This window comes from Lagenorhynchus albirostris, chromosome 2 (assembly GCF_949774975.1).
Source record: "Lagenorhynchus albirostris chromosome 2, mLagAlb1.1, whole genome shotgun sequence".
Taxonomy (NCBI): domain Eukaryota; kingdom Metazoa; phylum Chordata; class Mammalia; order Artiodactyla; family Delphinidae; genus Lagenorhynchus; species Lagenorhynchus albirostris.
In genome coordinates this window covers 65,212,258-65,240,196 of record NC_083096.1, presented here as the reverse complement: position 1 = coordinate 65,240,196, position 27,939 = coordinate 65,212,258, and the positions used below count along the sequence as shown (strand labels likewise).

Sequence of the window (27,939 nt, the reverse complement as noted above, 5' to 3'; positions counted from 1 at the left end):
GCACAGTCTGCAGTTAGTGCGGAGGATGAACGGGCTGAGGGGGAACCAGTGAGAGAATAGCTGTAGGTGTTTGGATGGGCATATGTTACGCTGATTTCCCATCGGAGGAAGAATTAACCAAAGGCTCAGCCTGCCGCCCCGGAACCAGAATAGGCCCTGAAGCAATCCTGCGGTTTTGCGGCCAGCTCACAAAAAAGCGAGTTGAGAAATGGAGCTCAGGGGCACTGCCATTTACAAGCCAGCAGAGTTAAAAAGGACAACTTTCGCTGAAAATTATATTGAGGTAAGGCAACGAAGAGGAGCTGAAACCAAGGCAGAATTGCAGGAAACAGATTTCACCAGGTAGACTGGAGTCTCCTTTAAAGCACATCAAAGGCGGCCGAACTTCGACAATGATGCAGTTGGCCAAGAAGGCCGTATGCGTTGTTTCCTGAATATATTCAGCAAACAACGCATACGCCCTTTTTGGCCAACCAAGCAAGCGGGCAATGCAAATCCCCACAACTAGGAAGTCTCTCTTCCCTCCGGTCCAAAGGGCCATCCGAAAAAACTGTAAAAAGGAGAGAGGCAGGACAGGCCATGGAGAACAGGTAGCCTTGTTACCCTGATGGGCGGGAGGTAAGCTGCCAACAGCCACTCTGGAGAAGTGTATGGTGTTTCCAGAAGCACGTAAAAAAGAGAGTTACAGACAATAGGACACATCCACTCATGGGCATGTATCTTGGGAAACCTACAGATCGACAGAACACAACCACCCCAAAGTTTAGGGCTCTTCTGTTTACAAAATCCTCGACTTCGGTACACCTTAAATATCGCAGGAAAGAGAAAAACGGGTAAAGGAGTTGTGGTGCTTATGTACAATGGAATATCGCCCAGCCATGAAATCAATGTCATAAGGCCAGCAGCAGCATAATGAGAGGATTTAGGTACGATTCTTCGAAGTGAAAGAAATCACACAGAAAAAGAAACTTATCGTAAGATATCCCTTATATACGGAATGTAAACATGGCTACACGTGAGCTGAATTACAAAACAGAACACAGTCACACATTTAGAAAACGCACTTATGCCTGCTTAAGGGGAAAGGTGAGGTGGGGTGATGCATAAACCCAGAGTTTGAAATTAACAGAGATACCATTCCATAAACAAAAGATGGAATAGAAAAGACCTACACTTTGATCAATGAACTGGCCTCAACACCCCCTATGCACCGCAGAGGAATATATGTGACAAGTAAGAGTCTTAAAACCTATGAATTGATAACGTCTCCGTAAGGGAATCAGGTGTTTGTACAGCGGCAGAAACACTGCAGTGAAAATCAGCTAAAGCCCATTATAAAAGTAAATTTCAAAAAACACAAAGAGAGTGAAAGAGAGAGAAATTCTTACAAAATTCGTCCAGGGGCTGTGATGCACCCAGGATTGACCTCATCTACCCATACAGCTGGATGAGACGTAAGGCGGGACACTTGGGGCTGAGAGGATTGGTGAGGCTGGGTGAGCCAACGCAGACCCTTTAAAGCAGTACTGCGCGCTACCCATCCCATGGGTCCCAGCTCTCCAGGTTTAAGGGAATCTTCCTACAGCTAAAACATGCATGGGAAACCCAGAGGATGGTACACCGTGTGATCGAGAAAGGTTTTTAAAACGTACCTCATTTTTCCTCTCCTGGTGCTCGGGTTCGCCATTCCAGCCGCTTTACTAACAATCTCCCCATTTGGAGAGTCAGCGCCTTAAACCTCCTGTTTCGCACAGTCTGCAATTAGTGCGCAGGATGAACGGGATGAGGGGGAACAAATGAGGGAATAGCTGTAGGTGTTTGGACGGGCACATGTTACGCTAATTTCCCATCAGGAGGACGAATTAACCAAAGGCTCAGCCTGCCGCCCCGGAACCAGAATAGGGCCTGAAGCCATCCTGCGGTTTTGCGGCCAGTTCACAAAAAAAGCGAGTTGAAAAATGGAACGCAGGGGCACTGCAATTCACAAAAGTGCAGAGTTAAAAAGGACAACTTTCGCTAAAAAATATATTCAGGTAAGGCAACGAAGAGGAGCTGAAACCAAGGCAGAATTACAGGAAACAGGTTTCACCAATTAGATTGGAGTCTCCTTTAAAGCACATCAAAGGCGGCAGAAATTCCACATCGCTGCAGTTCGCCATAAAGGGCGTATGCGTTCTTTCCTGAATATATTCAGCAAACAACGCATACGCCCTTTTTGGCCAACCAAGCAAGCGGGCAATGCAAATCCCCACAACTAGGAAGTCTCCCTTCCCTCCGGTCCAAAGGGCCATCGGAAAAAATTGTAAAAAGGAGAGAGGCAGGTCAGGCCATGGAGAACAGGTAGCCTTGTTACCCTGATGGGCGGGAGGTAAACTGCCAACAGCTACTCTAGAGAAGTGTACGGTGTTTCCTGAAACATGTAAAAAAGAGAGCTACAGAGAATAGGGCGCTTCCACTCATGGGCACATATCTTGGGAAACCTAAAGATCGACAAGACACAGCCACCCCAAAGTTTAGGGCTCTTCTGTTTACAAAATCCTCGACTTCGGTACACCTTAAATATCGCAGGAAAGAGAAAAACGGGTAAAGGAGTTGTGGTACTTATGTACAATGGAATATCGCCCAGCCATGAAATCAATGTCATAAGGCCAGCAGCAGCATAACGAGGAGATTTAGGTACGATTATTCAAAGTGAAGGAAATCACGCAGAAAAAGAAACTTATCATAAGATATCCCTCATAGACGGAATGTAAACAGGGCTATACGTGAGCTGAATTACAAAACAGAACACAGTCACACATTTAGAAAACGCACTTATGCCTGCTTAGGGGGAAAGGGGAGGTGGGGTGACGTGTAAAATCAGAGTTTGAAATTAGCACAGATACCATTCCATAAACCAAATACGTAATAGACAAGACCTACTCTTTGCTCAATGAACTGGACTCAACACCCCCTAGGCACCGCAGAGGAATATATGTGACTAGTAAGAATCTTAAAACCTACGTATTGATATGTCTCCGTAAGGGAATCAAGTGTGTGTAGAGCGGCGGAAACACTGCAGTGAAAATCGGCTAAAGCCCATTATAAAAATAAATTTCAAAACACAAAAAAACACAAAGAGAGTGAAAGAGAGAGAAATTCTTACAGAATTCGTCCAGGGGCTGTGATGCACGCTGGATTGACCATGTCCACACCCACAGCTGGATGAGACATAAGGCTGGAGGCTTAGGGCTGAGAGGATTGGTGAAGTTGGGTGAGCAAATGCATACCCTTTAAAGCAATACTGCGTGCTCCGCATTCCATGGGTCCCAGCTCTCCAGGTTTAAGGGAGTCTTCCTACAGCTAAGAGATGCATGGGAAACCCAGAGGATGGTACACTGTGTGATCGGGAAAGCTTTCTAAAACGCACCTCATTTTTCCTCGCCTGCTGCTCGGGTTTGCCTTTTCAGCTGCTTTACAAACAATTTCCTCATGTGGAGAGTCAGCGCCTTTAACCTCATTTTTGCACAGTGTGCAATTAGTGCGGAGGATAAACCGGATGAGGGGGAACCAATGAGCGAATTGCTGTAGGTGTTTGGACGGGCATGTGACTCTAATTTCCCATCATGAGAAGAATTAACCAAAGGCTCAGCCTGCCGCCCCGGAACCAGAATAGGACCTAAAGCAATCCTGCGGTTTTGTGGCCAGCTCACAAAAATGCCAGTTGAGAAATGGAAATCAGGGCACTGCAGTTCAGAAACCTGCAGAGTTATAAAGGAGAACTATCGTTGAAAAATATATTGAGGTAAGGCATAGAAGAGGATTTGAAACCAAGGGAGAACTGCAGGAAACAGGTTTCAAGAGATAGATTGGAGTCTCCCTTAAAGCACAGGAAAAGCGGCAGAACTTCAAAAGATTGAAAGATTGAAAAGGATTCAATCTCCTCAGGGCTTTGTGGATGCTGAGCAGGGGGCTCCTGCTGGGGTAAAGTTTTAGCCTCCTCATTAAGCTCTGGATGAAGAGGTTGGGCCTCCCGCTTGGATGGAGAAGTTTCAGCTTCCTCTGGGGGTTCCATAGTTTTATCTGGGCTCCCAAAAAAATCCCTACGTATGCTCTCCTCAGGTTAAATGGCATCCATAATGGGATCTAAATAATCACCCTGCAACTGTTGTTCTAGACCCTGAGTGTTGTTTTTTGAAATTGGCCTGTAGTTCCAACAACAACTTTGGCAAGCCACTGATGCTGAACTAGATCTTTCTTCATGTTTGGGGGTGAAACCATAAACTTCATTGGTTTTGAGCTCTTACTACCTAGAGGTGGAACAAGTATTTCAAACGACTGATGATCTTCAGCCTGATCTAGACCTATGTCTTTAGTCTTACTTTTGTGTCCAGAAGGCAGAAACAAGGGCTAATTCTGATCCCAGTCTAGAATTGGAACTGCCTCTGGGAGCTTTTGCACTGGAACTGCCTCTGGAAACTTTTGATACTGGGTTTGCTTGTTATTCAGATTCTGATGTGGAACAGCAAACTGATCTGGCCCTGTAGGCAGCTCTCCAACCAAATCCGTGTCTGGGTATGGAACCCCAGTCTCAGTCAACTCCTGATGAGGTGGGGCCAACATCTGGACTGGAGACAAGGACATCAAGTAATTAAAGCCCCCGACTTCTGCCAGGGATGTAAGGGCATGGGGCAATTTGGGAGGGGTTCTGAGACGTGTGAATACAAAGCCTCGGTCAGACTTGCGGGGTTGGGGGTCACCTGCACGGTGCCCATGGCCCACCCCGGAGGCTGAACTGCCTAGACTAGAAACCACAGGCCTTGCCATGTGAGGAAGAGCCATGGGACGCAGCCACGACACAGAGGCACAGCCAGGACATAACATGCGGCGGCTCCCAGGCGCAGGGACCCAGGCCAGTGAGGAGCCAGAGCCACATCCTCCTTCAGAGCCAAACCGAACTGCTATGCCAGCACCGGGACGCGAGGGCTCACGTTAGCAACCGCGGACCCCGGCCCCGTCTAACATCCCACCCGTTATTTATGACATCTTTAGTTGCACCACAGTTATTAGGCTCGTGCGGAGATCCAATCCGCGCCACCAGAGTGGGCCTTTTTCCCAGAGTCCCCAGGGCGCAAGCCATCCTTCCCCTTGCAAAGGCAACAATTACCTCCTGCCGGGCCCTCTTCCCAACCCCGCCCTGCCCTCCCTGGCCCCAAACAATGAGGCGGGATTTGGCCTGCAGACCCGAGTGGCCCCAAACTCCAGCAGCCCAGGGGTGGAGGGGGGTTGGGAAGGATGCAGAGCTTCCCGTGGAAACCAAAGGACCTGGCATTCTGGGAAATTCAAAAGGGCTAGTCCAGTTCTGGCAATCTGAACTCTTCCTCCTCAAAGCTGAAGTCTGAGAGACATTCTTCCTCCCTCTGGCCACACGGCTGACAAGAAAAGTAGCTGACCTGCAAAATGAGCACCAGATAGGGTGGCGGGAGGGGGACACTCCTTACAATTATGCGAAAATGTTGCCATTTCCTCCAAACTCTCAGTATTCACGTCTCATTATTCATACACCACTCTGTTATTAGGGGTCACCACTGAATCAGTGATGACTCCAGAACTTCTGTAGGAGGGGTTTGGGGCAGGTGAGCAATTCATTCTGGGAAAGAGTCTAAAACCAAGTGAATGGCCCTTTACATTAGCATGGGAAGACTTCCCCCATCCCAACTTGTCCCAACAGAGCCATTAATCTAGAAAAAACTACAGTGTCACTTTTCAGAGGTCTACCCTGTGTGCACATATGGAGAAGACACTTAGAATGTTAAAGTCAGCATGTTAAGTAATGTTCTTGAAATACTGTAACTAGCACCCAGTTTGCTTTCTTCACAGTCCTTCTTATAATCTATTTAATTTTAGTTCTTTTTAATTGTCTGCTACACCTTTAACACCTAAACTCCAAGAGAGAAGGAGCTTCATCCTATTTCCAGTGCCTAGCACATAATGGTTTCTAAATGGAACTGATTCCAAGATTGGCCTCATTTAGGAGTGGATCTGTTGTTATAATCAGGTTTCCAAAATCTTTAGTATCAATACGGAATCCTTTCCTCTCACATTTCACAGGAAGATAGACTTCTTAAAGCCCAAACATGGATACGTTTGAAGTGTCCTTGACTGATTAAAATTGAACTGAAATAATTATTTTGTACAGGAAAAACTTTCAAAATGTTTTCATTTTTCAGAACATAACCACCTTTTCTTTCTCTACTTTCTTCCCTTCCAAACAAACTTTAATTGGACCCTGTATCAAAATAAAACAGACTTGAATGTTATTGGCTCTGGCCAAGATGAAGTAACAAGGACCAATTTAACCTCCCACCTGAAACAATGAAATCATCAGACAGAACATATGAAACAACAGTTTTCAAGAACTGGACCTCAGGCAATAAAGTTCAGTGATCCCCAGGAGATGGGAAATAAATGAAGTGATCCCTATAATTGCCCTAACTTACTTCTCTGAGAGAGTTTCCAGGTCATGGTACAGGGAAAAGAAGTGCAGGCAGAGACTGGTGGATTCCCTGACTGAGGAAATAGAGCTGAGAGTCTGGGAAAATCAAGGTAACTAGAGTTCACAAAGCAGACAATCAGAGAGAAAAGAAGTGCACAGACAAAGAACTCTGGAGATATGCAGAGGGATCTCTTGAGAATTCAACAAAGTATTTGTCAGTAAATTTGTGGGAGGAATTACTTGATGCCAGGAAAAGAAACACATGAAAGGATTAATAATAAGAATATCTGGATATCACATAGGGTTGTAGGAATAGTACCTGTTCCTACAAGTCAAACTGGAAAACCTCATGATACTCAGAAAAGACTTGTCTCCGTAGTTGCAAATAATGAGCTCCAGACTAAAGGCTACTTGGACTCCTACCCAACGAATCTTAAAAGCTAGACCTAAAAGAATAAAATTGTTTTGAGTAACTTAATTCCACCCAAAACAAAGCCCAAGCATTTTACAAGAATTTAAATATATATAGTACACAAGAAACAAAAACGCACAGTATCGGGGATCATATGAAATATTGGCAAGCATGCAAAGAAGTAGGAAAATATGCCCCATAGTGAGGAGAAAAGGCAACCAATCAAAACTAACCCATGATCTATACAGATGTTAGAATTGGCAGAAAAGGACATTTAAAAAGTTATTATACATGAAGAAAAGTTATTATAACTGTATTTCATATGTTCAAAAACCCAGACAACACACTGAAAATGTTAAGTACAGGCACGGAAAACATAAAGCAGTCCCAAATTGAGCTTCTAGCAATTAAAAACAATGGCTAAATGAAAAAGACATTGAATGAGGTTAATTGCAGATTAGACACTGCAGAAGAAAGGGTCAGTGAACATTAAGGTATAGTAATAGAAACTATCCAAAATGAAACAAAAAGAGTAACAAAACAAAACAACAACAAAAAAGAATACAGCATCAGTGAGCTGGGCAACAACTTCAAGTGGCCTAATACATGTGAACTTAGAGTCCATGAAGGAAAAGAGAAATACAAACATTTGAAGAAATAAGAGCCAAAATTTTTCCAAATTGGTCAACACTACAAAGCCACAAAGTCAAGAAGATCAATGAACTTTAAGCATAAGAAACATGGACAAAACTACACCAAGGCACAAAAAATAATCAAATTGCCCAGAACCAGGAATAAAGAGAAAAATTTAAAAGCAGCCAGAGGAAGAACCTATACACTACATACAGAGGAACAAAGATATCAATGACAGCAGAATTTTTGTTGGAAACAATGTAAATGAGAACTCAGTGGAATAACATCTTTAAAGTAGTGAATTGAATTCTATCAAGCTAGAATTCTATACCCAGATGTATCAAAACAAAAGCAAAATAAAGACTGTCTCAGACATACAAAAGCTGCAAGAATGCTTTACAAGTAGAATTTCACTATAAGAAATGTTAAAAGAAGTATTTTTAAGCAAAAGGAAAATGACACCAGATTGGAATATGGATCTACACAAAGATTAAGAATACTGGAATAGGGACTTCCCTGGTGGTTCAGTGGTTAACAACCTGCCTGCCAATGCAGGGGATATGGGTTCAATCCCTGGTCCGAGAAGATCCCACATGTCGCCGAGCAACTAAGCCCGTATGGCACAACTACTGAGCCTGCACTCTAGAGCCTGTGTGCCACGACTACTGAAGGCCACGCACCTAGAGCCTGTGCTCTGCAACAAGAGAAGTCATCCAATGAGAAGCCAATGCACTGCAACGAAGAGCAGCCCCTGCTTGCCACAACTAGAGAAAGCCCAGGCGAAGCAATGAAGACCCAACGCAGAAAAAATTAATTTAAAAAAATACTTTAAAAAATTTTTGAAAGGATTTTAGTCATTCAATATATGTCTCTGACCACAATGGAATTAAATTAGAAATTAACAAATCCGAAAAACTTCCAAATATTTGGAAACTAAACAACACTCTTCTGAGTAACTTTGTGGTCAAAGAAGAAATCAAAAGGGAAATCAGAAACTATTTTGAACTCACTGAAACTGAAAACATAATATGTCAACATGTGGGTTATTGCTAATGCGGTACTCAGCTTCCTCAACTTCCACCTTAAACTGGAAAAACGAGAGCAAATTAATCACAGAGTAAGAGAAGAAAGAACACAATAAAGATCAAGGTAGAAATAAATAAAATGGAAACAGAAAAATACTATTGATATTAAAAGGATAATAAGAGAATATATAGAATACTTTATACCAATAAATTCAAGATGAAATGGACAAATTCCTTGAAACACATGCACTACCAAAGTTTATTCAAGAATACAGATATTAAAGAAATTGGGTGTGCAGTTTAAAACCTTCCAACAAAGAAAGCTTCAAGTCCAGGTGGCTTAGCTGATAAATTCTACTGAACATTTAAGGAATAAAATAATGCCAAGTCTACACAAACTCTACCAGAAAGTTGAAGAGAAGGGAATATTTCCCAACTTATTTATAAGGCCAACTTTCACCATATCAAGATTAGACAATGACATTACAAGAAAACTATAGACCAATATCTCTCATGAACACAGAGGCAAAAAATCTTAACAAAATTTTAGCATATCAAATCCAATAATATATAAAAAGATGATACATCATGATCAAGTGGGGTTTATCTCAAGAATGAAAGGTTGGTTTAATATTTGAAAATCAATTTACCAACTTACTACACTAAAAAAGAAAAATCAGGACATCTCTAGTGGGGCAGTGGTTAAGAATCCACCTGCCACTGCAGGGGACATGAGTTTGACCCCTGGTCAGTGAAGATCCCACATGCCACGGAGCAACTAAGCCCGTGCACCAGAACTACTGAGCCTGAGCTCTAGAGCCCGTGAGTCACAACTACTGAGCCCATGTGCCACAACTAGTGAAGCCCGTGCACCTAGAGCCCATTCTCTGCAACAAGAGAAGCCACCGCAATGAGAAGCCTGCATACTGCAATGAAGAGTAGTCCCTGCTCGCCACAACTAGAGAAAGCCTGCGTGCAGGAATGGAGGCCCACTACAGCCCAAAAATAAATAAACAAATTAAGAAAACAAAAGAAGGGAAAAATCACATAATCATTGCAATAGCTGCAGGAAAAGAATGAAAAAATCTAACATCCATTCCTGATTAAAGAAAAAAAACAGCCCTCAGCAGACGAGGAATGGAAGGACACTCCCTCAACTTGATAAATGACTTCTACAAAAAACTTACCATCATATTTAATGGTGAAGGACAAAGAACTTGCTCGCCAGTATCAGGACAAAGGCAAGGATGTCTGCTCTCATTATTTCTATTTTACATTGCACTGAAGGTTCTAGCCAGTGCAATAGGGCAACAAAAAGAAAAGAGATATTCAGAAAGGAGAGGAAGAACTAAACCTATGTTTATTTCCACATAACAGGATGATAGAGAAAACCTGATAGAATCTACAAAATTGCTACTGGAACTCATCAATGAGTTTCTCAAGTTTGCAGGGTACAAGATGAACATACAAAAAGATTAATTTATCTCAACAAACAATCAGAGATCAAAGTTTTAAAATACTACTTATAATAGAATCAAACATATAAAATACTTAGAATAAATCTGACAAAACATGTAAAAGACTTGCAAAGTGAAAACTGTAAAATATTGCTGGGGGAAAGTAAGGAAGACCTAAATAAATGAAGAGATAAAATGTATTCATGGATCAGAAGATTCAATATTGTTAAGACATCATTTCTCCCCAAACTGATTTATAGATCAAAATACCAGTAGGCTTTTCTATAGAAATTGAAAACCTAATTCTAAAATTCATGTGGAAATAAAATTTAGGATAACTAAAACAACGTTGAAAAAGAACAAAGTTGAAGAACTAACAGTAACTGATTTCAAGGCTTATGAAGTAACACTTTGAAGACATTGTGATAGTAGTGTAAAGATAGACAAAAGGATCAAAGGAAGAGAGCAGAATGTTCAGAAGTACAGAGACGTGAACAACTGACTTTCAGGTTCAAAGGCATTTAAGTGGAGAGATGATAGTCTTTTCACCAAATGATGCTGGAACAATTGAATATACAGGTGCAAAAACCAAACAAAAAAAAGAACTTCCATCCAAACCATATACAGAAATGAACTCAAATTGGTTCAAAGATCTAAATGTAAAACATAAAAGTATAAAACTTCTAGAACAAAACAGGTGAAAATTTTATGACCTTGAGTTAGGCAAGATTTCTTAGATACAACACCAAAAGCATAATCCATGAAAGAAAAAAATAGATAAATTAGACACTATCTAAATTAAGAATTTCTGCCCTGCAAAAGACACTACTGAGAGAACAAAAAGATGAGTCACAGAATGGGAGAAAATACTTAGCAACTTACATATTGGATAAAGGAGTAATTTCCAGAATATATAAAGAACTCTCAAAACTCCAGAAAAATATAGATAAAAGATAAAAAGATATACAGATGGAAAATAAGCATATGAAAAGACGTTTGACATGATTAATCATTAGGAATTCTACAGTGAGATACAACTACACACCTATTAAACTATCTGAAATTAAAAATACTGAGCATAGCAAGTGCTGGCCGCAACGTGAAGAAAATGCAATTCTCATACACTGCTGGTAGAGATGTAAAATGATCAAACCACTATAGAAAATAGGTATTTTTTAAAAACTTAAACATACACTCACCAATGATCCAGCCATTCTACTTGCAGGTATTTGCCCAAGGGAAATGGAAGTATACATCCATACAAAGACTTGTACACAAATATTCATAGCGACTTTATCTGTAATAGACAAAGTCTGAAACAACTCAAATGTTCATCAATGGTGAATAGATAAATTGTGGTTCATCAATATAATGCAATACTATTCGGTAATAAACAGAAATGAATTACTGATATATACAACAATATGGATGAAAATTAAAATAATCATGCTGAGTTAGAAACCAGTTAGAAGAAAGTATACACTGTATGATTCCATCTACATACAATTCTAGAAAATGCAAACAGAAAGCAGAGCAATGGTTGCATGGTGATTGGGAAGGGCAGGAACAATGGGAAGGAAGAATTACAAAGAGATGTTAAGAAACTTTCTGAGGAGATGGACATTTTGATTTTGGTGATGTCTTCATGGTGTTTATATATGCGTGTGTGTGAACACAGATTACTGTATGTCAGTTATACCTCAAAAACCTGTTAAAAGAAATGATGTTATATGAGAGAGACACTTGGGGAAAATTGAACAGCAACTCTTTATTAGGTAATATTATTGTGCAGGAATTTAATTTCTTCAATACTGTGTGTTAACAGTATTGTAGTTACATAGGGAGATAATTTTTAATATCCAGAGAGGAAGGCATCTAGCTGACAAGAGAGGGATCGCAATTGTGGCAGATGCTGTTGGAGGCTGAGGAAGATGAGGCTAGAGCAGTGACCAATGTGTGATGGCATGGTGAAGACACTCATTTGTCAGCTGACCTGACAAAGACGGTTGGAACAGACTGCTAAATACAGTGCCCTTTCTGGATACTAATCTCATGCAATCCCCTCACCTAGCCTTGGCATAACAGAAAGTTTCTATTCGCTTGCCATATTGGAGGGGGGATGGTACAGTTTAAGGTGCAGTAAGTTGTGTAATAAACTGTCACAATAGGGTCCTACAGAAATAGTTTTTAAACTGCAAAAAAATGAAAGTTGACCCTTCCCTCACAACATAGATGAAAATTAACTCAAAATGAATCATAGACCTAAATGGAACTATACAACTTCTGGAAGAAAACATAGGAGAAAATCTTTGTGATTTTGGGTTAGACAATGGGGTCTCAGACAAAGATTTCTTAGATAAGACACAGAAAAGCACAAACCATCTAAGAAAAATTGCTAAGGGATTTCCCTGGTGGTTAATACTCTGAGTTCCCAATGCAGGGACCCGGGTTCGATCCCTGGTCAGGGAACTAGTTCCCACATGCATGCCGCAACTAAGGAGTCCATCTGCCGCAACTAAGACCCAGAACAGCCAAATAAACAAATATGAAAAACAAGAAAAATTGCTAAATTAGAGATCATCAAAAATTTAAAACTTCTAGTCTTCAGAGACACTGTAATACAATGAAGATAAGTCACAATCTGGGAAAAGATATTTACTAAACACATATCTGAGAGAAAGGACTTTTTCCATTGCTTTTTATATAAAGCACTCTTAAAACTCAATATAAATATCCAATTTAAAAATGGATTTGAACAGACACTTCTTTAAAAAGATATTTGCACATCAATAGACACTCAACATCATCACCTATTACAGAAATGCAAAATGTGGCAAAAACCACGAGATGCAACTACACACCTACGAGAAAGGCTAAATTTTTTTAAAAAACAAATATAAGGATCAGGTGACGATGTGGAACAACTGAAGCTCGCATAAACTGCTAGTGGGAAAGCAAAATGGCACAGGCACTTTAGAAAACAGTTTAGCAGTTTCTTAAAAAGTTACATATGTGCTTAGCATATGATGAAGCAATCCCACCCTTAAGTATTTTACCCCAAAGAAATGAAAACATATGCTCGCACAAAACATATGTTCACACACACATGTGTTTTCAGAGGCTTTGTTCAAAACTACCAAAAAACTAGAAAAAACTCAAATGTTCATCAGTCACTGAATGCGTAAACAAACTCTGTATCCACCCAACTAGAATACTGCTCAGCAATAAAAAGGAATGAAATACTGACAGGTGCAACAAAACAGATAAATCTCCAAAGAGACTGGCTAAGTGAAAGAAGCCAAAAACAAAAGGCTCCATTCCACATGATTTGTTATAAGACTTTCTGGAAAAGGCAACACTACATGGACAAAAGTCAGACTGGTTTTTGCCAGGGGCTGGTAGTGGGAGGAGGATGGATTGACTACAAAGGGACATGAGGGGTCTTCTGGGAGTGCAGAAATGTTCTTTACCTCAAATGTGGTGGTGGCTACAGAACTAACTATACGTTTGTCAAAACACAGCACACTGTACATTTAAAAACAGTGAATTTTGTGAAATGAAAATGTACATAAGTAAACCTGACTTAAGAAAATAATAAAACAAACATAAAAAAAACAAATGAGTGAAAATAAATGTAAGAAAAATCAACTTACAGTTTTTCCAATTCAAGGGTCATCATGAGGATGCTTTCAATTGCTGTGACACTTGTGTTGTTCCCATGTCTCTGAAGGAGAAGCCCAAACATGCATGATATAAAACCCAAAGACAAAAATTCTACACTTAAGAAGATACTTAACATGTGATTACTTCAATTCTGGCTTCTGACTTGCCATAGACGATAATTCCAAAAAGCTCTTATTGAAGAAATTTAAATTTGCATCATCAAATGAATGACCTTGGTGCTGAACAGCAGAATCATTTTTTATTATCCGAACTTCTCATTTTCAATTGCATCTACCTCTTTGATCACTGTTTTTTTAAAAAAATAATGTCCCCTTATTCCTTTTTGCTTTCTGGGTTAAATAATATTCCTACATTCATCTACATCTTCCATAACTATATGTGTTCTTCAACACTGTTCTCATTCTCTGCTGGCTGTCTTACCCGTATATATTCTTTCTTAATCCTTTTCTTTGCCAATAATTCTTATTTTCAATAACCCAGGTAAAATCTAAATTATGACTTTTTAGCCAAAGTACTCAATCTTTGACAAAAGAAAGAAGGAGCAGAAATTATCTCATGAGCCATGAAACTGTTGCAATACTTACAAATATTTTAATGCTGGCAATGTAAAAACATAAGAATCTTCAACTGCTGTCAAAGGATTACGATTGAGAATTCTGAAAAATGGAATGGAATGAAAATTATCTGCATTTTCAATTACTTCCATGAAAGCTTATATTCAATTTTTTTGGTATGGAACTTGAAGGTCAAAAAAAAAACCATTTTCTCACTTTACCTATAAATCACCATTAGAATTTGTAAAACACCCTTTCATTGGGCACTAGGCAGGTCTCTAGATGATAAAGTGGAGGAGAGAAACAAACAAAAAAATAGAAAAAAACTGGCTAGCATAGAAAAAATATGCCAAAGAACTTTTCAGGTTCAAAACCCTCGAAGTGACTATACTGGTAGGAAGCCCTTGCTCTGTAAAAAAGTACTATTTCTAATGTCCTCCATAATTCAAGGTGATTTCTTTCATCGCTACACATTTTTTGAAAATTTCATGATTTAAACTACCTAATTAAAGACAAAAATAGGTCTAATTCCTTGCTTCTGGAGCCAAAGAAGAGATAAATCCAAGAGGAACTGGTGAAAGCCATACTACCATCACATAGTCCCATGTGTATTCTAGTATCATAGCCTTTGTTACTGTGTATGTAATCACTGGTTTACTTGTCAGTGTCCTAGACTGTCAGCAACTTCAGAGCAGGGACCACACTTTATTGTCATTATTATTACTGTGCCTGACATAGTGGCTATATATTTACTAGGTATTTAATAAATCTTTGCTGAATAAATAAATAACATTTTGTTTATATATCAATAAAATAAACAAATTAATTTTGGGGAACAAAATTTTATTCCAAAATGCTGGAATAGATTTTCTTCTTAGTTCTTTCTTTTTTTTTTTTCTTCCCTTGCTCTGTAAACCAAATAAGGGAAAAAAAAAACCCAAAAGAAACAGGAAGAAAGAAAAGAATATATGACTTTAGGTTAACTCTACTCAAGAATTATTAGTGTACTTTTGCAGAATATTATAAAGATAATCATCAAAACTAATATCTTTTGGGTTGCCAGGGATCTGTGATCAGCATTTAACGTTTAATCCTCACAGTAAACTTATGTGATAGATATATTACCCCACTGTACAAATGAGGAAACAGAGGCACAGAGAAGTTACATAACTTGTCCTAAGTCATCAAGCTAGTAAGAAGCAGAGCTGGAATTTGAACTCAGTTCTGACTCTAAAGCCTGTGTTTAACATGAATGAAAAAAATAAAGGGGGGTTTTTAAAATATCTGTCATTTTAACCTTAATTTGGAGAGCACTAAATATAGAAATACCTTTTCAAACTTCATCTACCCATCTGGGAAAGCCTCTATGAGAATTATATTTTCTCTTTTTATTTATTTATTTATTTTTCTTTTTATTTATTTTTTCCTTAATCATCTCCCATAATAAATATTTAATTAGCCTATGGTCATTGAGACTTTAGAGATTTTAAAAAACATTGCAGGAAAATCAGTAATAAAATGATGGAGGAAGGACATCTAAAAATTCATCCCTCCATAGAACCAACAATAACAATAACAACAACAACAAAACTGGCAAAAATGGTCAGAATCAACTTCTTCTGAACTCTGGAAATTTAACCAACAGGCTCGCAACACAGTGGGGAGCAATTTATTCAAGGAAAACAAATTACTTTCTGTAAGAACAATGAGATCTGTGTTGCTTGAACTTGTCCTTGACCTTTGCTCTCCATGCCAGTGGTAGCCTTGAAAAACAGCCCACATCCCTGGTATCAGAAGGAGCAGCATGGTCTGGGAGGTCCTTCAAAAAGACTCATTCCCAAGGAACTGTCATTGTTTTACATGTCTGGTGGTCCCCTGGAAGACCTCACGTGAAAGGCTTGTCTTTGACCTGACCACGAGCAGGCTAGTGAGAAAAGCCTCTCCTCAGGTGGCATTTCAGAAAACATTTTGAAGCAAATATTTTAACATGGCACTTGCATGAGACAATGGATAACAGTTTGGGGCAAAAAACAGCCCAACCAAGAAGCTTAAAAACAAAAGCTGAGGAATGAGATGTCCACAGAGACTGAAATGTTCCAATGTATTCCTGGGAAACTGGAAGACCACAAGACATATTCCTGGGAATCTAGGAAAATAACTGTTAGCATTAATAAATGAATTCAGCGAGGTTTCCGGATATAAGATCAATATTATTTCTAGGGCTTCCCTGGTGGCACAGTGGTTGAGAGTCCGCCTGCCGATGCAGCGGACACAGGTTCGTGCCCCGGTACGGGAGGATCCCACATGCCGCGGGGCGGCTGGGCCTGTGGGCCATGGCCGCTGAGCGAACGTCCGGAGCCTGTGCTCCGCAACGGGTGAGGCCACAACAGTGAGAGGCAGCATACCACAAAAAAAAAAAAAAAAAAAAAAAGATATCTACACACCAGCAATGAGTAATCCAAAAGTGAAATTAAGAAAACAATTCCATGTGTAACAGCATCAAAACAAATAAAATACTTAGGGAAAAATTTAACCAAGTAAGTACAAGATTCACACTGAAAAGTAAAAAACTGTTGAAAGAAATTGAAGAAGATCTAAATAAATAAAAAGACATGCTGGATTCATGGACTGGAAGATAGTCATATTAAAATGTCACTACTTCCCAAATCGACCCATGGTTCCATTGCAAATCCTATCAAAATCCCAGCTGACCTCTTTCCAGAAATTGCCAAGCTAATTCTAAAATTCATATGGCAATTCAAGGAAACAGAATAACCAAAACAATGTTGGTAAAGAACAAAGTGGGAGGACTCACACATCCTGGTTTCAAAACTCAGTTCAAAGCTACTGCAATCACAGTGTGGTACTGGCATAAGACAGGACATGTAAATCAATGGAACAGAAATGACAGTATAGAAATGAACCCTCATATTTATGGTTTATTGATTTTCAACAAGCATGCCAAAACAATTCAATGTGGTAAGAAGAGTCTTTTCAAATGATGCTGGGACAACTGTACATCCACACGCAAAATAATGAAGCTGCACTCCTACACTTCACACCATATATGAAAATTAACTCCAAATGGATCAAATATCCAAATGTAAGAGCAAAGCCTATAAAACTCTTAAAACACAGGAGTAGTCCTTGCATTAGACAACAGTTTCTTAGATGTAATACCCGAAGCACAAACAACCAAAGGAAAAATAGATGAATGGGATTTTATAAAAACTAAAAAGTTTGTGCTTCAAAGGACACTATCAAGAAAGTGAAAAAAACATATAGAATGGGAGAAAATACTACAGGTGGGAAGAATAAGATGCAGTTGGGAGAAGAAAATATAGTAGCTGCTAGGTGTGACAGTCTCAAAATTTTGAACTATTACAAATAAAACAGCCACCCTAAATCATGGCAAAGGGCAGACCCAAGTTATTTTTGTTTTTAGCGTTTACGCCTTTCTAAATCTGAGAAGCTGCCAGGATTCTAGTACATAGCAAAAAGTGATGACAACACCCTGAAGTGTGTAAACTTTTGCGTGTACATAGCTATCTAAAGGAAACCAATGCTAGTTGACTGGGGGAGCGTTAGGGCGGCTCTGTGACCACAGCTCAGTTTGCCTTCATAGTGTGGCCCCCCCTCCCTCACTGATATTCTCCAAAATGGGGTAAATAATTTAAAAGGGATAAAGCTTTGATTTTCCTCTTATTCTCTCTTGTTCTTGGTTCAATATTGGCGTACCACAGACAAGACAGCATGTGAATGCACTCTGTCTGGTTAAATTATATAGCCTTTATACATTGTAGAATCCTTCAGTTTCTAAAATCATGGAGCTTGTATTGTTAGAACCAATGAAGTGACTAAAAGAATTTTTAAAAATAAGCCATCAGTCTGGACCTGCCTAGGTGAATAAAGGAGAAACACTATAAAATCAGAAAGAAAAAGTATACTTAACATTTAGGATTATCAACCACTGTTCCTTTTCCATAATATATTTCATTCCTGATTTTATCTGAGAGAGATATGATTACTACCACCAGTCAAAAAGTGGTACTTTAGTAATTAATAAACTCTTGGTTCATCTTTGAGGTAGATTTCGGATTTAAAATAGACTACCACACTGCTAACTACTTCACCTGATGTTTGTCAATAACATAGAAGCATCATTCAAGAAACCTACTGACTTATAATTACCTGAAACCCGGTGATGAATCAAGGTTTTGTGGGGCCTGAACCTCATGTACTTCGGGAAATCCTATCTAATAAAAACATGCAAAGTTGTGAATACAAAAATCGCTAGGACCCCTCTCAAGACTTTGGAAGGGACCTATGCAAGTGAGGAGCCCTGAAGCCTAAGCTTCATTGAATTCATGATAAATCCACCTCAGCTGAGGCCCTTTTCCAAACTTATTTAATGCAGGCAACTTATAAACACCCCAATAATACGTCATTATAGGTAGTAAAATGACTTAACTCGAGGGTGGCATCTTCCCTGGGTGGCTTGCCTTTGGAGAGAGATGCAATAAAGTTTTTATCTCACCATGGCAAATGTTTCCTGAATCAAATTAGCTTTGTCTATTAGAAAGACTTAGCCCAAAACAAAGACTTACTATACTGTGACAATCTTTTGAAAGGAACTGTGAATGAGTTTTAGGAGTACAGTACTAATTTATTTCCAACTCCAGATAGTTCTGATTCTTTCACTAACTTTTTCGGTCATTAGAGAGGAAAACAAATTCAAAAGGAACAAGTTGGTGCCTCTTCCATTACAAATCTTTTCTAACCTACCACCCATTTTCTACTTCATCCACCCCCTCCCTCACCTTGTTACCCTGCTGCATAGATGCCAGAATGGCTCTCATCTATGTTTTCCCATCAACTTTCATCTTTCTTCTCCCAGTATGAAAGCTTCTTGGGGACAATGTCCTTGCCCTATGTGTCTTTGTATCGCCAGCACGTAGTACACTGCTGACACACAGTGGGCATGGTACTCAGTGAATGTTTTTGAATGAATTCATTAATTTTTAAACTGTGATTGATTGATTGATTTCCACAATATATTTTCCAGTGTTGCCTACATAACTATAGTGAAACTCTGACTCTTATAAGGAACTCTTGGTGTTATAGGATGTTTAGGAAAGGTGGTGAGTTTAAGACCCTGTATTGATGCTACTAAAACCTTCTGGTGAAGGGACCTCATCAGCCTGCTCTCCGATGTGCTGGAAAAGAAAAACTGACCCTTGGTGGTCTCTCCCCAAGGTAGGCATCAGCAAAGTAACAAGGGAAAGGAAGGAGGCCACTAAAGATAGGCATCTGCAGGAATTTCTAATCCAGTTCCAGACACAGCCTCAACACCTTCATTAACCCAAAATGTGTGAACTGTGTGAAACTGGATTTATGACCCACAAGACAGGTAAGAGAGTCTTTTCCAAAGCCAGGTGTAGAAGAGCTCTTTTTTGCCTTGAGTCTAAAATCGCCTTCGGTCCATTGAATGTACCCACTATCATTTCCTTGTGTCATGAGAAATTACAGAATTTTTGAGCTGAAGGGGTGTAAAACCCACACTTCTTATTGAAGAGTAGTCAGCAAAGAACGTATATTGTATTAGGCTACAGCAATGTATTTTCTTTATATTTTTCACACTACAGCTGAACACAAACAACGTCTTTTTCCATATCTCAAAGGTTCCTATTGGCCACAAACATTACACTTCAGAGATATATGCTTTTTGAAAAATAATGTTCTGGGTGACTGGGGAATGCCCTGTGGTGCGTGTTCAGGAATTCTTTCTGCTTTACCATTTAAAAGAGCTAATAATGGTTGGGGAAGCACCCACACCTTTTGCTCCCTGACGAATTCGGTGCTAAACTTAGTTCTTTGCAGCTCTGTGTTGCATACATTTTAAGCAGTTAGGAACTTTGCACATGAGGAGGATTCAAAGTTAAATTCAAAAGTGGAACTTCATGGGCCATTCGCATATTGGAGAGGCATCGGTGGGTTTCCATGACAATGCTAATTTGAGTGTTTTGGCTTGGTGCCTTTTATTGCCCTAGCCAAAGTTCAGTAATATGGAAAGCAGAGGGTTTCATATATGAGTTAAACAAGTCTCTTGGCCTCTTTGTACCTAAGTTTCCTCATTTGAAAAAAATAAAAAATAAATGGCTCTCAAGACATCCTTACCAGAATTCATACTGGGCTTACACCCAGCTAACCAATAACTGCATGATGTTTTTATACACAGTTTCTTACATGTATTCATCTTCTATTTCACTTACTACTTGTGTAAAAACTTCATTCCATGCCAGGCCTGAAACGTTCCAAAGCTCAGTTCTGTGAGTAAACTGCAACCAAGATTTCTACAAAGAAAGACACAAGCAAAATAAAAAGAAAAATATATATACTTTCAGAATATTTATCCTTTGGCAGTAATTCTAATTTATATACGATGAAACATAACATCACTACTCCCTCCATGCACTAAAGAAATCTCACTGTGGAAGATATTATGATTTATACTTTCATGATTATATATGTGGTGCATTAGATACAAAATAGTAAATGCTCATTAAATACTTGTGTTAAGTGATCTTTATTTCTCTAGAAAGGCAGCACTACAGACATCTTGGGCTGGATAATTCTTTGCTGTGGGAGGCTCTCCTGTACACTCTTGGATGTTTACTATCATCTCTGGCCTCTGTCCACTAGATGTCAGTAGCATATACAGATCTGACAAGCAAAAATGTCTCCAGACACTACCAAATGTCACCTGCGTGCAAAATCACCCTGGGTGAGAACCACTGCTCTCTAATGATTCACTCTGACCTGTGTAATAATTCTCACACTAATCTTTGCTAGAGACAAAAAGAATTTGCTACAAAATTTTACTGGTAATTTTAATCATCTTTCAAAATGAGTAACAAATTAATTTTATAAAAAATTAAGCTTTATAAAAATTCCAAATATAATGAAGTTATATTTGTAACTTACATAAACTGCAAAAAAGGTAGTAGTTCTAATGTAATTTTTTCGACAGATGCTGTTTTATTGCAGGAAAAATCTCTAGGAAAATTAAAAGGAATATATTGCTTCAATTTGCTATTAGATATCTAATTAGTAGGAATAACTAGTAGAGGTTAGAATGATAATAATAAATAAGAAGCTTTGGTCTAAACTCCAAACCTTAGGAATTACTATTTGAACCTTTCAGAGTTCCTAACCTTGCCTTCACCTCTCTTAAAAGTCTCACATTCAGGATCTTCATAAATTAAATATACAACTATAGATCCTGACAGATTTTGGAGGTAATCTTTCCTGAGAGAAGCAGCATTGATTAGATTCCACCTTTTGTGGTCTGATCAAATTCTAGATTATGAGCCCAAAGTTTTTATCTCTATATATCATTATAATTTCTTCTATTAAAAGGAATATTCTTATATTTACGCACTTCCCAGTATAGTTCTGCTTTTCTACGCCAATTCATTACCAGAAGAAATAAAAGATAACCTTTCACACAACTTGAAAGGAAGTTATTCCTATCATTAATATGTAATGTTAATTCAGGATTACACTTTCTAACATTTTGACTTTTATTCGAAAATACCTACTCTTGACTATAGCTGACTATCTTATTTCCATTGATTCCAGCTTAGTCTCTCATTTCACCTGGATGGGTATAACTGTCTTCTGACTGGTGTTTCCATCTCTACCCTCTCCCTTTCTAAGCCACCCTCCACGCGATCCCCAGATTAACTCGCCGGAAGTGGTTCTGAAATACCAGCATCACTTGTGAATGAATGAAGATACAAATACTCAGCCCTACTCTGGACCTCTTGAATCAGTAACTGTGGGGGTGGAGCTTGTGTTTTCACAAGCCCTCCAAGTGGTTGGTTCTGTTGCAGGCTAATGCTTGTCCTAAAGCACTGCTGTGGTAACATGCTAGCTTGGCATGTTATCCTTGGCTTGGCCTCCAAAGCCCTAGATGATCTGGCTCTAATCCCCTACTCTTCCCACTTGTACTCTACAGGTACTCAGAGTATTTTTCCTGTGTTTTGCCTTTCTCCCACTTTCCTTTTGCAACCTTATTCTTCCCAAGATGTCTGTCATTGATACCCAATGGCCCTTCGAGGTCCCGTTTAAACAGCATTGCTCTAGTAACATCTTCCCTGATCCAATTTGAAGTCTTTTATCCTTCTTTTGCGCTCCAGTACCAACTTGTAGCTCTCATTGCCCATATTCATTTCTTTCTTTAAATATAGCTCTTTTTGCAACCCATTTCCTCTGAGTATAAACTCCTTCAAAGTATGGACTAGGTCCTGCTTATGTGCATTGTCTATCATACTTAAAGCCAACGCGTGGACATAAAGCAAACTCAAATATTTATAAAATCAACAAATAGCTGGGGAATGGATAGAAGGAGGAAATGACTGTTTTAGAAGAAATGTAGTTTTATTACTTCATGGTGCCTCCACAGCACTTTGTCATTATGGTTTGAGCTTATATGCTTATTTTGCCTATGAGATCATGAGTTGCTAAAAGGAATCCTGTCTTACCCATCTTCGTGTTTAAAATAAGCCTCTTGTCTTCATCATTTGTCTCTCTTGCTTGAAAACTTGCAGTGGCTCCCCATATCTTACAGCGGAACTTTCAAACCTGCATTGCCGATAGCCAAGGTTTTTCATAATCCTATATTTCATTGTTACCTAACCCAATTATTTACAGCCAGGCTAATCTATTAAATTCTGATCATCCCTGCAGTCAAACCTTTGCCTAGACTGTACTGCCTATTATTTTTCTGACAAATCACAGCCAATCTTTAAGTCCCAGCTAAACATTGAGCTTATCCATGCAGCCTTCCATGACCTCCACACTCCTGTGATTACAGGTTCTGGTGAATTACACCACCTATCTGTATTTCTCTTCATACTTAATTATGTATTACCTCCCTTTTAAGGCATATCCCCTTTCTTCCAACTTGTCACTGTCATTTCTGGAGACAATGCCATATACTTCTGTGGCTCCCAAAGTACTTAGCCCTGGGTTGGGCACAAAATGGGTGCTACATATAGAAAGCCAGGGGACAAAGTTGAGTTCTAGATATAACTGAGGGATGGAATGATAATAATAGCTACACTAAAATATATGCTAGGCACTGATAGAAGAGCTTTACCTATATTAACTCATCTAAATCTCCCAATGAGATTGGAGTCATTGGGAGATTGAGGAGTCATAGGAGTTATACTATGACATGATGACTACCATAATCCCCATTTTACAGATGAGGAAATTGAGTCATAAAGCTAATAAATGACAGACCTGGGTTCAAACCCAGTTAGTCTGGCTCCGGAATTTCTACCCTTAACCACTTTGTTGTATTACCACCAATGAGATGGGGACAGGGACATGTTGCTGTAAAGACGATGGAATAAAGATGAGAGAAGATTAGGTGTTAAGGAATTAAATAATGGGGTAAAAAATGGAGAAGGAAAAAATAAGGGCAAGTAAAAGTAAAAGACTGGAGGAGAGGGAAAAATGGTAAGGAGGAGAAGGAAGATAGGAAGCATTGACAAACAAAAGGTGAAAACAGAAAGTCAGTCAATGTGGATTGGGGAGAAAAGAAGGACCCAGGAAGACCTGAAGAAAGGCTGCCATGTCAGGCAGGATGCAGAGAACAAATGAGGAGAGGCGATTCTTACCTGATGGTGAAGGTGCCGCTGTAGGCGTCAGGCTCTGGCTCAGGCACTCTGTGGAGCTTCTGCTTTGGGCTGAGACCAACACATGACAGCATCTCATTTTTGCAGGTACACAGCTCACATATGCTGAAGTTTGTGGTGGCATTCTGTTCCGGCTGCTTCTTTTCTGGGGTATATTTTACACCAGGAAGGCCTGTGGATACTGAATACTAAGTCAAAGGAAAAAGAACTGTCTCAGATGCCCTTGGTTGCTGAGATATGTTAACTCCCAGGCCCACAGGTAGAACTGTGACTTGAGTCAGGTTTGGTTGTGCAAGTGTCACCTCAGGGTGTTTTGGAGGGGAAGCTGTAGTCTGCTGGAGGGATGTACAATGTCCAGCCTCCATAGTGGATTCTGGAGTGGTGGTTTGCTCTAGGTCCACATAATGAACTCTGACGCTGGATGATGTTGAATGCTGACCTTGATCCTTGCTTGGATTTGGAACTGTCACCTCCTGCTGGAATGGAGATTGAATTACTACATCCTGAGGTGCCTCTGGAGGCTGAGTTGGGGTGTGCTGCATGATTGGAGAAGGTACAGTCTCCATATTGCATCCTGCAGTAATGGTAATTTCCACATCCATAGGTTGAATTGTGAGTTGAGTCAGGTTTGGCTGTGCAAGTGTCATCTCAGGGTGTTTTGGAGGGGGAGCTGTAGTCTGCTGCCGGGCTGCAGAATGTTCAGACTCTGTAGTAGGTTCTGGAGTTGTGGTAAGTTCCAGGTCCAAAGGTTTAACTGTGATACTGGGTGATATTGGATGCTCAGCATGATCCTGATCTGGTGCTGGAACTGTCACTTCGGAGTACAATGGAGACTGAGCTACAACTTCCTTAATGAGCTCTGGAGGCTGAGCTTGGGTCTGCTGCATGGTTGGAGAAGGATCAACCTCCAAAGTGGATTCCAGAGTTAATGTAAGTTCCAGGTCCAAAGGTTGAACTGTGACCCCAGTTAAGGTTGGATGCTGAGCCTGAACTTGCTCTGGATTTGGAAGTGTCACCTCGTGGCATGTTGGAGGATCTATAGTCTCCTGCAGGGGTGTGGAATGTTCACCCTCCACAGTAGCTTCTGGAGTTGTGGTAAGCCCCTGGTCTAAAGGTTGAACTGTGACACTGGGTGATGCTGGACGCTCAGTGTGATCCTGTTCTGGTGTTGGAACTATTGGGTTCTGATATACTGGAAGCTGAGCTACAAAAACCTCTTAGGTGGTTCTGGAGGCTGTGTTAAGTTATCCTGCATGGTTGGAGAAGGTTCATCCTCCTTAGTGGGTTGTGGCCTTATCGTCAGTTCAAGGTTCAAAGGTTGAATTGTGACCTCTGTCAAGGTTGGATGCTGAGCCTGAACTTGCTCTGCATTTGGAAATGTCACCTCGAGCTATGTTGGAGGAAATGCAGTCTGCTGCAGGGCTGCAGAATATTCAGCCTCCGTTGTAGGTTCTGGAGCTGTGGGAAGGCCCTGGTCCAAAGGATTAACTGTGACTCTGGGCAAGTTTAAATGCTGAGCTTGATCCTGTCCTAGTGTTGGAACTGTCATCTCATAATGCACTGGAGTTTGTGCTACAACCTCCTTAGGTGGTGCTAGAGGCTGAGATGGGGCCTCCTGCTCAGCTGGAGAAGGTTCTGTCTCTTTAAGGGGTTCCAGATGTAGGCCTGGGAACGCCTGTTGGACTGGAGAAGATTCCATGTTCTCAGGGGGCTGTAGAAGGTGAGGAGGGTCCCTTGAGGGACTGGAAATGGTTCCACCTTTGCAGGGAGTTCTGGTGACTGAGCCTGAAGCTCCTGCTCTGTGGGAGAACGTACCACCTCCCTAGGGGGCTACGGACATATAGCTGAGCTCCCCTGCGGAACCGGAGACTGAGCTGGGGCCTCGTCCTGGATTACAGCAAGCTCTATCCCTCCAGGGGGATCTGGAGTCTGAGTAGGGTCCTCCTGCTGCACTGTAGGATGTTCAACCTCTTACTGGGCTCTAGAGTTAAGACAACCGCAGGATCCACGGGTTTAACTGTGATATTAGGCAACACTGGGTGTTCAACTTCACCTGGACCTAGAGGTGAGAATGTCACTTCATTATGTACTGAAGGTTGAGCTGCACCATCTGTAGAGGCCCCTGGAGGCTGAGTTGGGCGCTGATGCTGGACTGGAGAAGGTCCAACCCACTCAGTGGGCTTTGGATGCTGAGCTGAGCTCTCCTGCTGGCTTGGAGAAGGGTCAGTTTCCTGAGGAAGCTCTTCAGGTTGAGTTGGGGCTGCCTGCTGAACTGCAGAAGGTTCATCATTTTCAGAGGGGTTGGATACTGATCTGAAAATTCTTGCTGGACTGACAATGGTTCCAACTGCTCAGGGGACACTGTAGACTGAGCTGAGGTTTCTTGTTGGGGTGGAGAAGTTTCAACATCATTAGTGAACGCTGGAGTTACGGTAAGTGCAAGATCCACAGGTTTAACAGTGACATCGGGCCGCTACAGAAGCTGAGCTTCCTCCTGACCTAGAGGAGAAACTGCTGTCCCAGGATGCTCTGCAGAGAAAACTACAGTCACATTAGAGAGCTCTGGAGACTGAGTTGGAGAGGATTCCACCTCACCATGGGACTCTGGATGCTGAGCTGTGGCTTCCTGCTGAGGTGGAGAAGGTACGTCAGGAGCCTGTGAAAGCTGATCTGGACTCTACTGCTGGCTTGTGGCAGGTATAACCTCTTCACGATGCTCCGGATACTGAGCTGGGGTCTCCTCTTGTACTGAAGGTTTATTATGTGTACTGTCTTCTAGAGTTCGGCTGGAGCCTCCTGCTGAACTGGCAAAAGTTCAACCTCCTCAGGTGGCTGTGAAGGCAGTGTGGGGGCCTCACGTTGCATTGTAGAAAATTCTGCATTAGTAAGGGGCACTGAGGCTGAGCTGAAGGCTTGCGCTGATTTGGAGAAGGTCCCACCTCTGGAGTGGGTTCTTTTGTTATGGTAAGCTCCACATCTGCATGTTTGACAGTGACACCGGATAAGTCTGAATGCTGAGCATGAGGGTGACTTGGAGGTGAAACTGTCATTTCATGATGCTCTGGAGGTTGAGCTGGCTGTTCCTGTTGAGTCGGAGAAGGTTCCACCTCCCCTGAAGAAGGCTCTGGAGGCTGAGCTGGTTGCTCCTGCAGGGCTGCAGAAGTTTCTATCTCCGCTGGAGACAGAGCTGGGATCTCCTGCTGGGTTGCAGAAGATTCTGCCTCATTAGGGGTCTCTGGATACTGAGCTGAGGCTTCCTCCTTGGTTGCAGAGGTTTCAGGTTCTCCAAAAGACTCTGAAAACTGAGCTGGAATGTCCTGCTGGGTTGCTGTTTTCACCTCCTAAGGAGGCTCTGTAGGCTCAGAAGGCTGAGTCGGTTGATCCTGTTCACTTGGAGAAGGCTCAGCGTCCACAAGAGGCCCTGGGGGCTGACCTGTGGGCTCCTGCTGGGTTGGAGAAGGTTCAACTTCCCCAGGAGGCTCAGAAGGCTGAGCTGGTTGCTCCTGCTCCCTTGAAGGCTCAACCTCTCCAGGAGGCTCTGGAGGCTTAGCTGAAGTCTCTTGTTGGGTTGGAGAAGATTCTGTCCCCTCAGGATGCTCAAGCGGTGGAGTCAGGTGCTCCTGCTGAGTTGTAGGAAATTCAGCTTCCGTAGTGGGCTCTGGAGTGATGCTAAGTTCCAAATTCAGAGGTTGAGGTGTAACACTGGGTAAGTTGGAATGAGCGTGACGCTGAATGCCAGGTAGAGATGCTACCTCTTCACTCACTGGAATTTCATGTACATACTCAGTAGGGAGACCTGGAGCCTGAGTTGGGGCATCTTGATGGAGTACAGAAGGTTCACCTCCTCAGGGCTCTCTGGAAGCTGAGATGGTGCCTCCTGCTGGACTGGCGGAGGTTCAACCTCCTCGTGGCTCTCTGGAGGCTGAGATGGGGTCTCCTGCTGAACTGGAGAAGGATCAACCTATTTAGTGACCTGTGGAGTTATGGTGAGT

General features: G+C 41.0%; 1 protein-coding gene across 1 annotated transcript in view; it reads right to left on the bottom strand.

Moving 5' to 3' along the window:
• Positions 1–27,939, bottom strand: part of LOC132515427 (leucine-rich repeat-containing protein 37A3-like) — a gene marked incomplete at its 5' end in the record, with an annotated part of 65,547 nt that overhangs the window by 37,267 nt on the left and 341 nt on the right. The window contains 14 exon segments of the mRNA XM_060141848.1: positions 13,656–13,704; positions 13,707–13,726; positions 14,271–14,342; positions 20,513–20,593; positions 21,225–21,296; positions 23,930–24,119; positions 24,153–24,691; positions 24,809–25,167; positions 25,170–25,337; positions 25,386–25,658; positions 26,493–26,603; positions 26,710–27,275; positions 27,381–27,675; positions 27,789–27,908. Of these exon segments, the coding sequence (XP_059997831.1) occupies positions 13,656–13,704; positions 13,707–13,726; positions 14,271–14,342; positions 20,513–20,593; positions 21,225–21,296; positions 23,930–24,119; positions 24,153–24,691; positions 24,809–25,167; positions 25,170–25,337; positions 25,386–25,658; positions 26,493–26,603; positions 26,710–27,275; positions 27,381–27,675; positions 27,789–27,908 (2,915 nt within the window).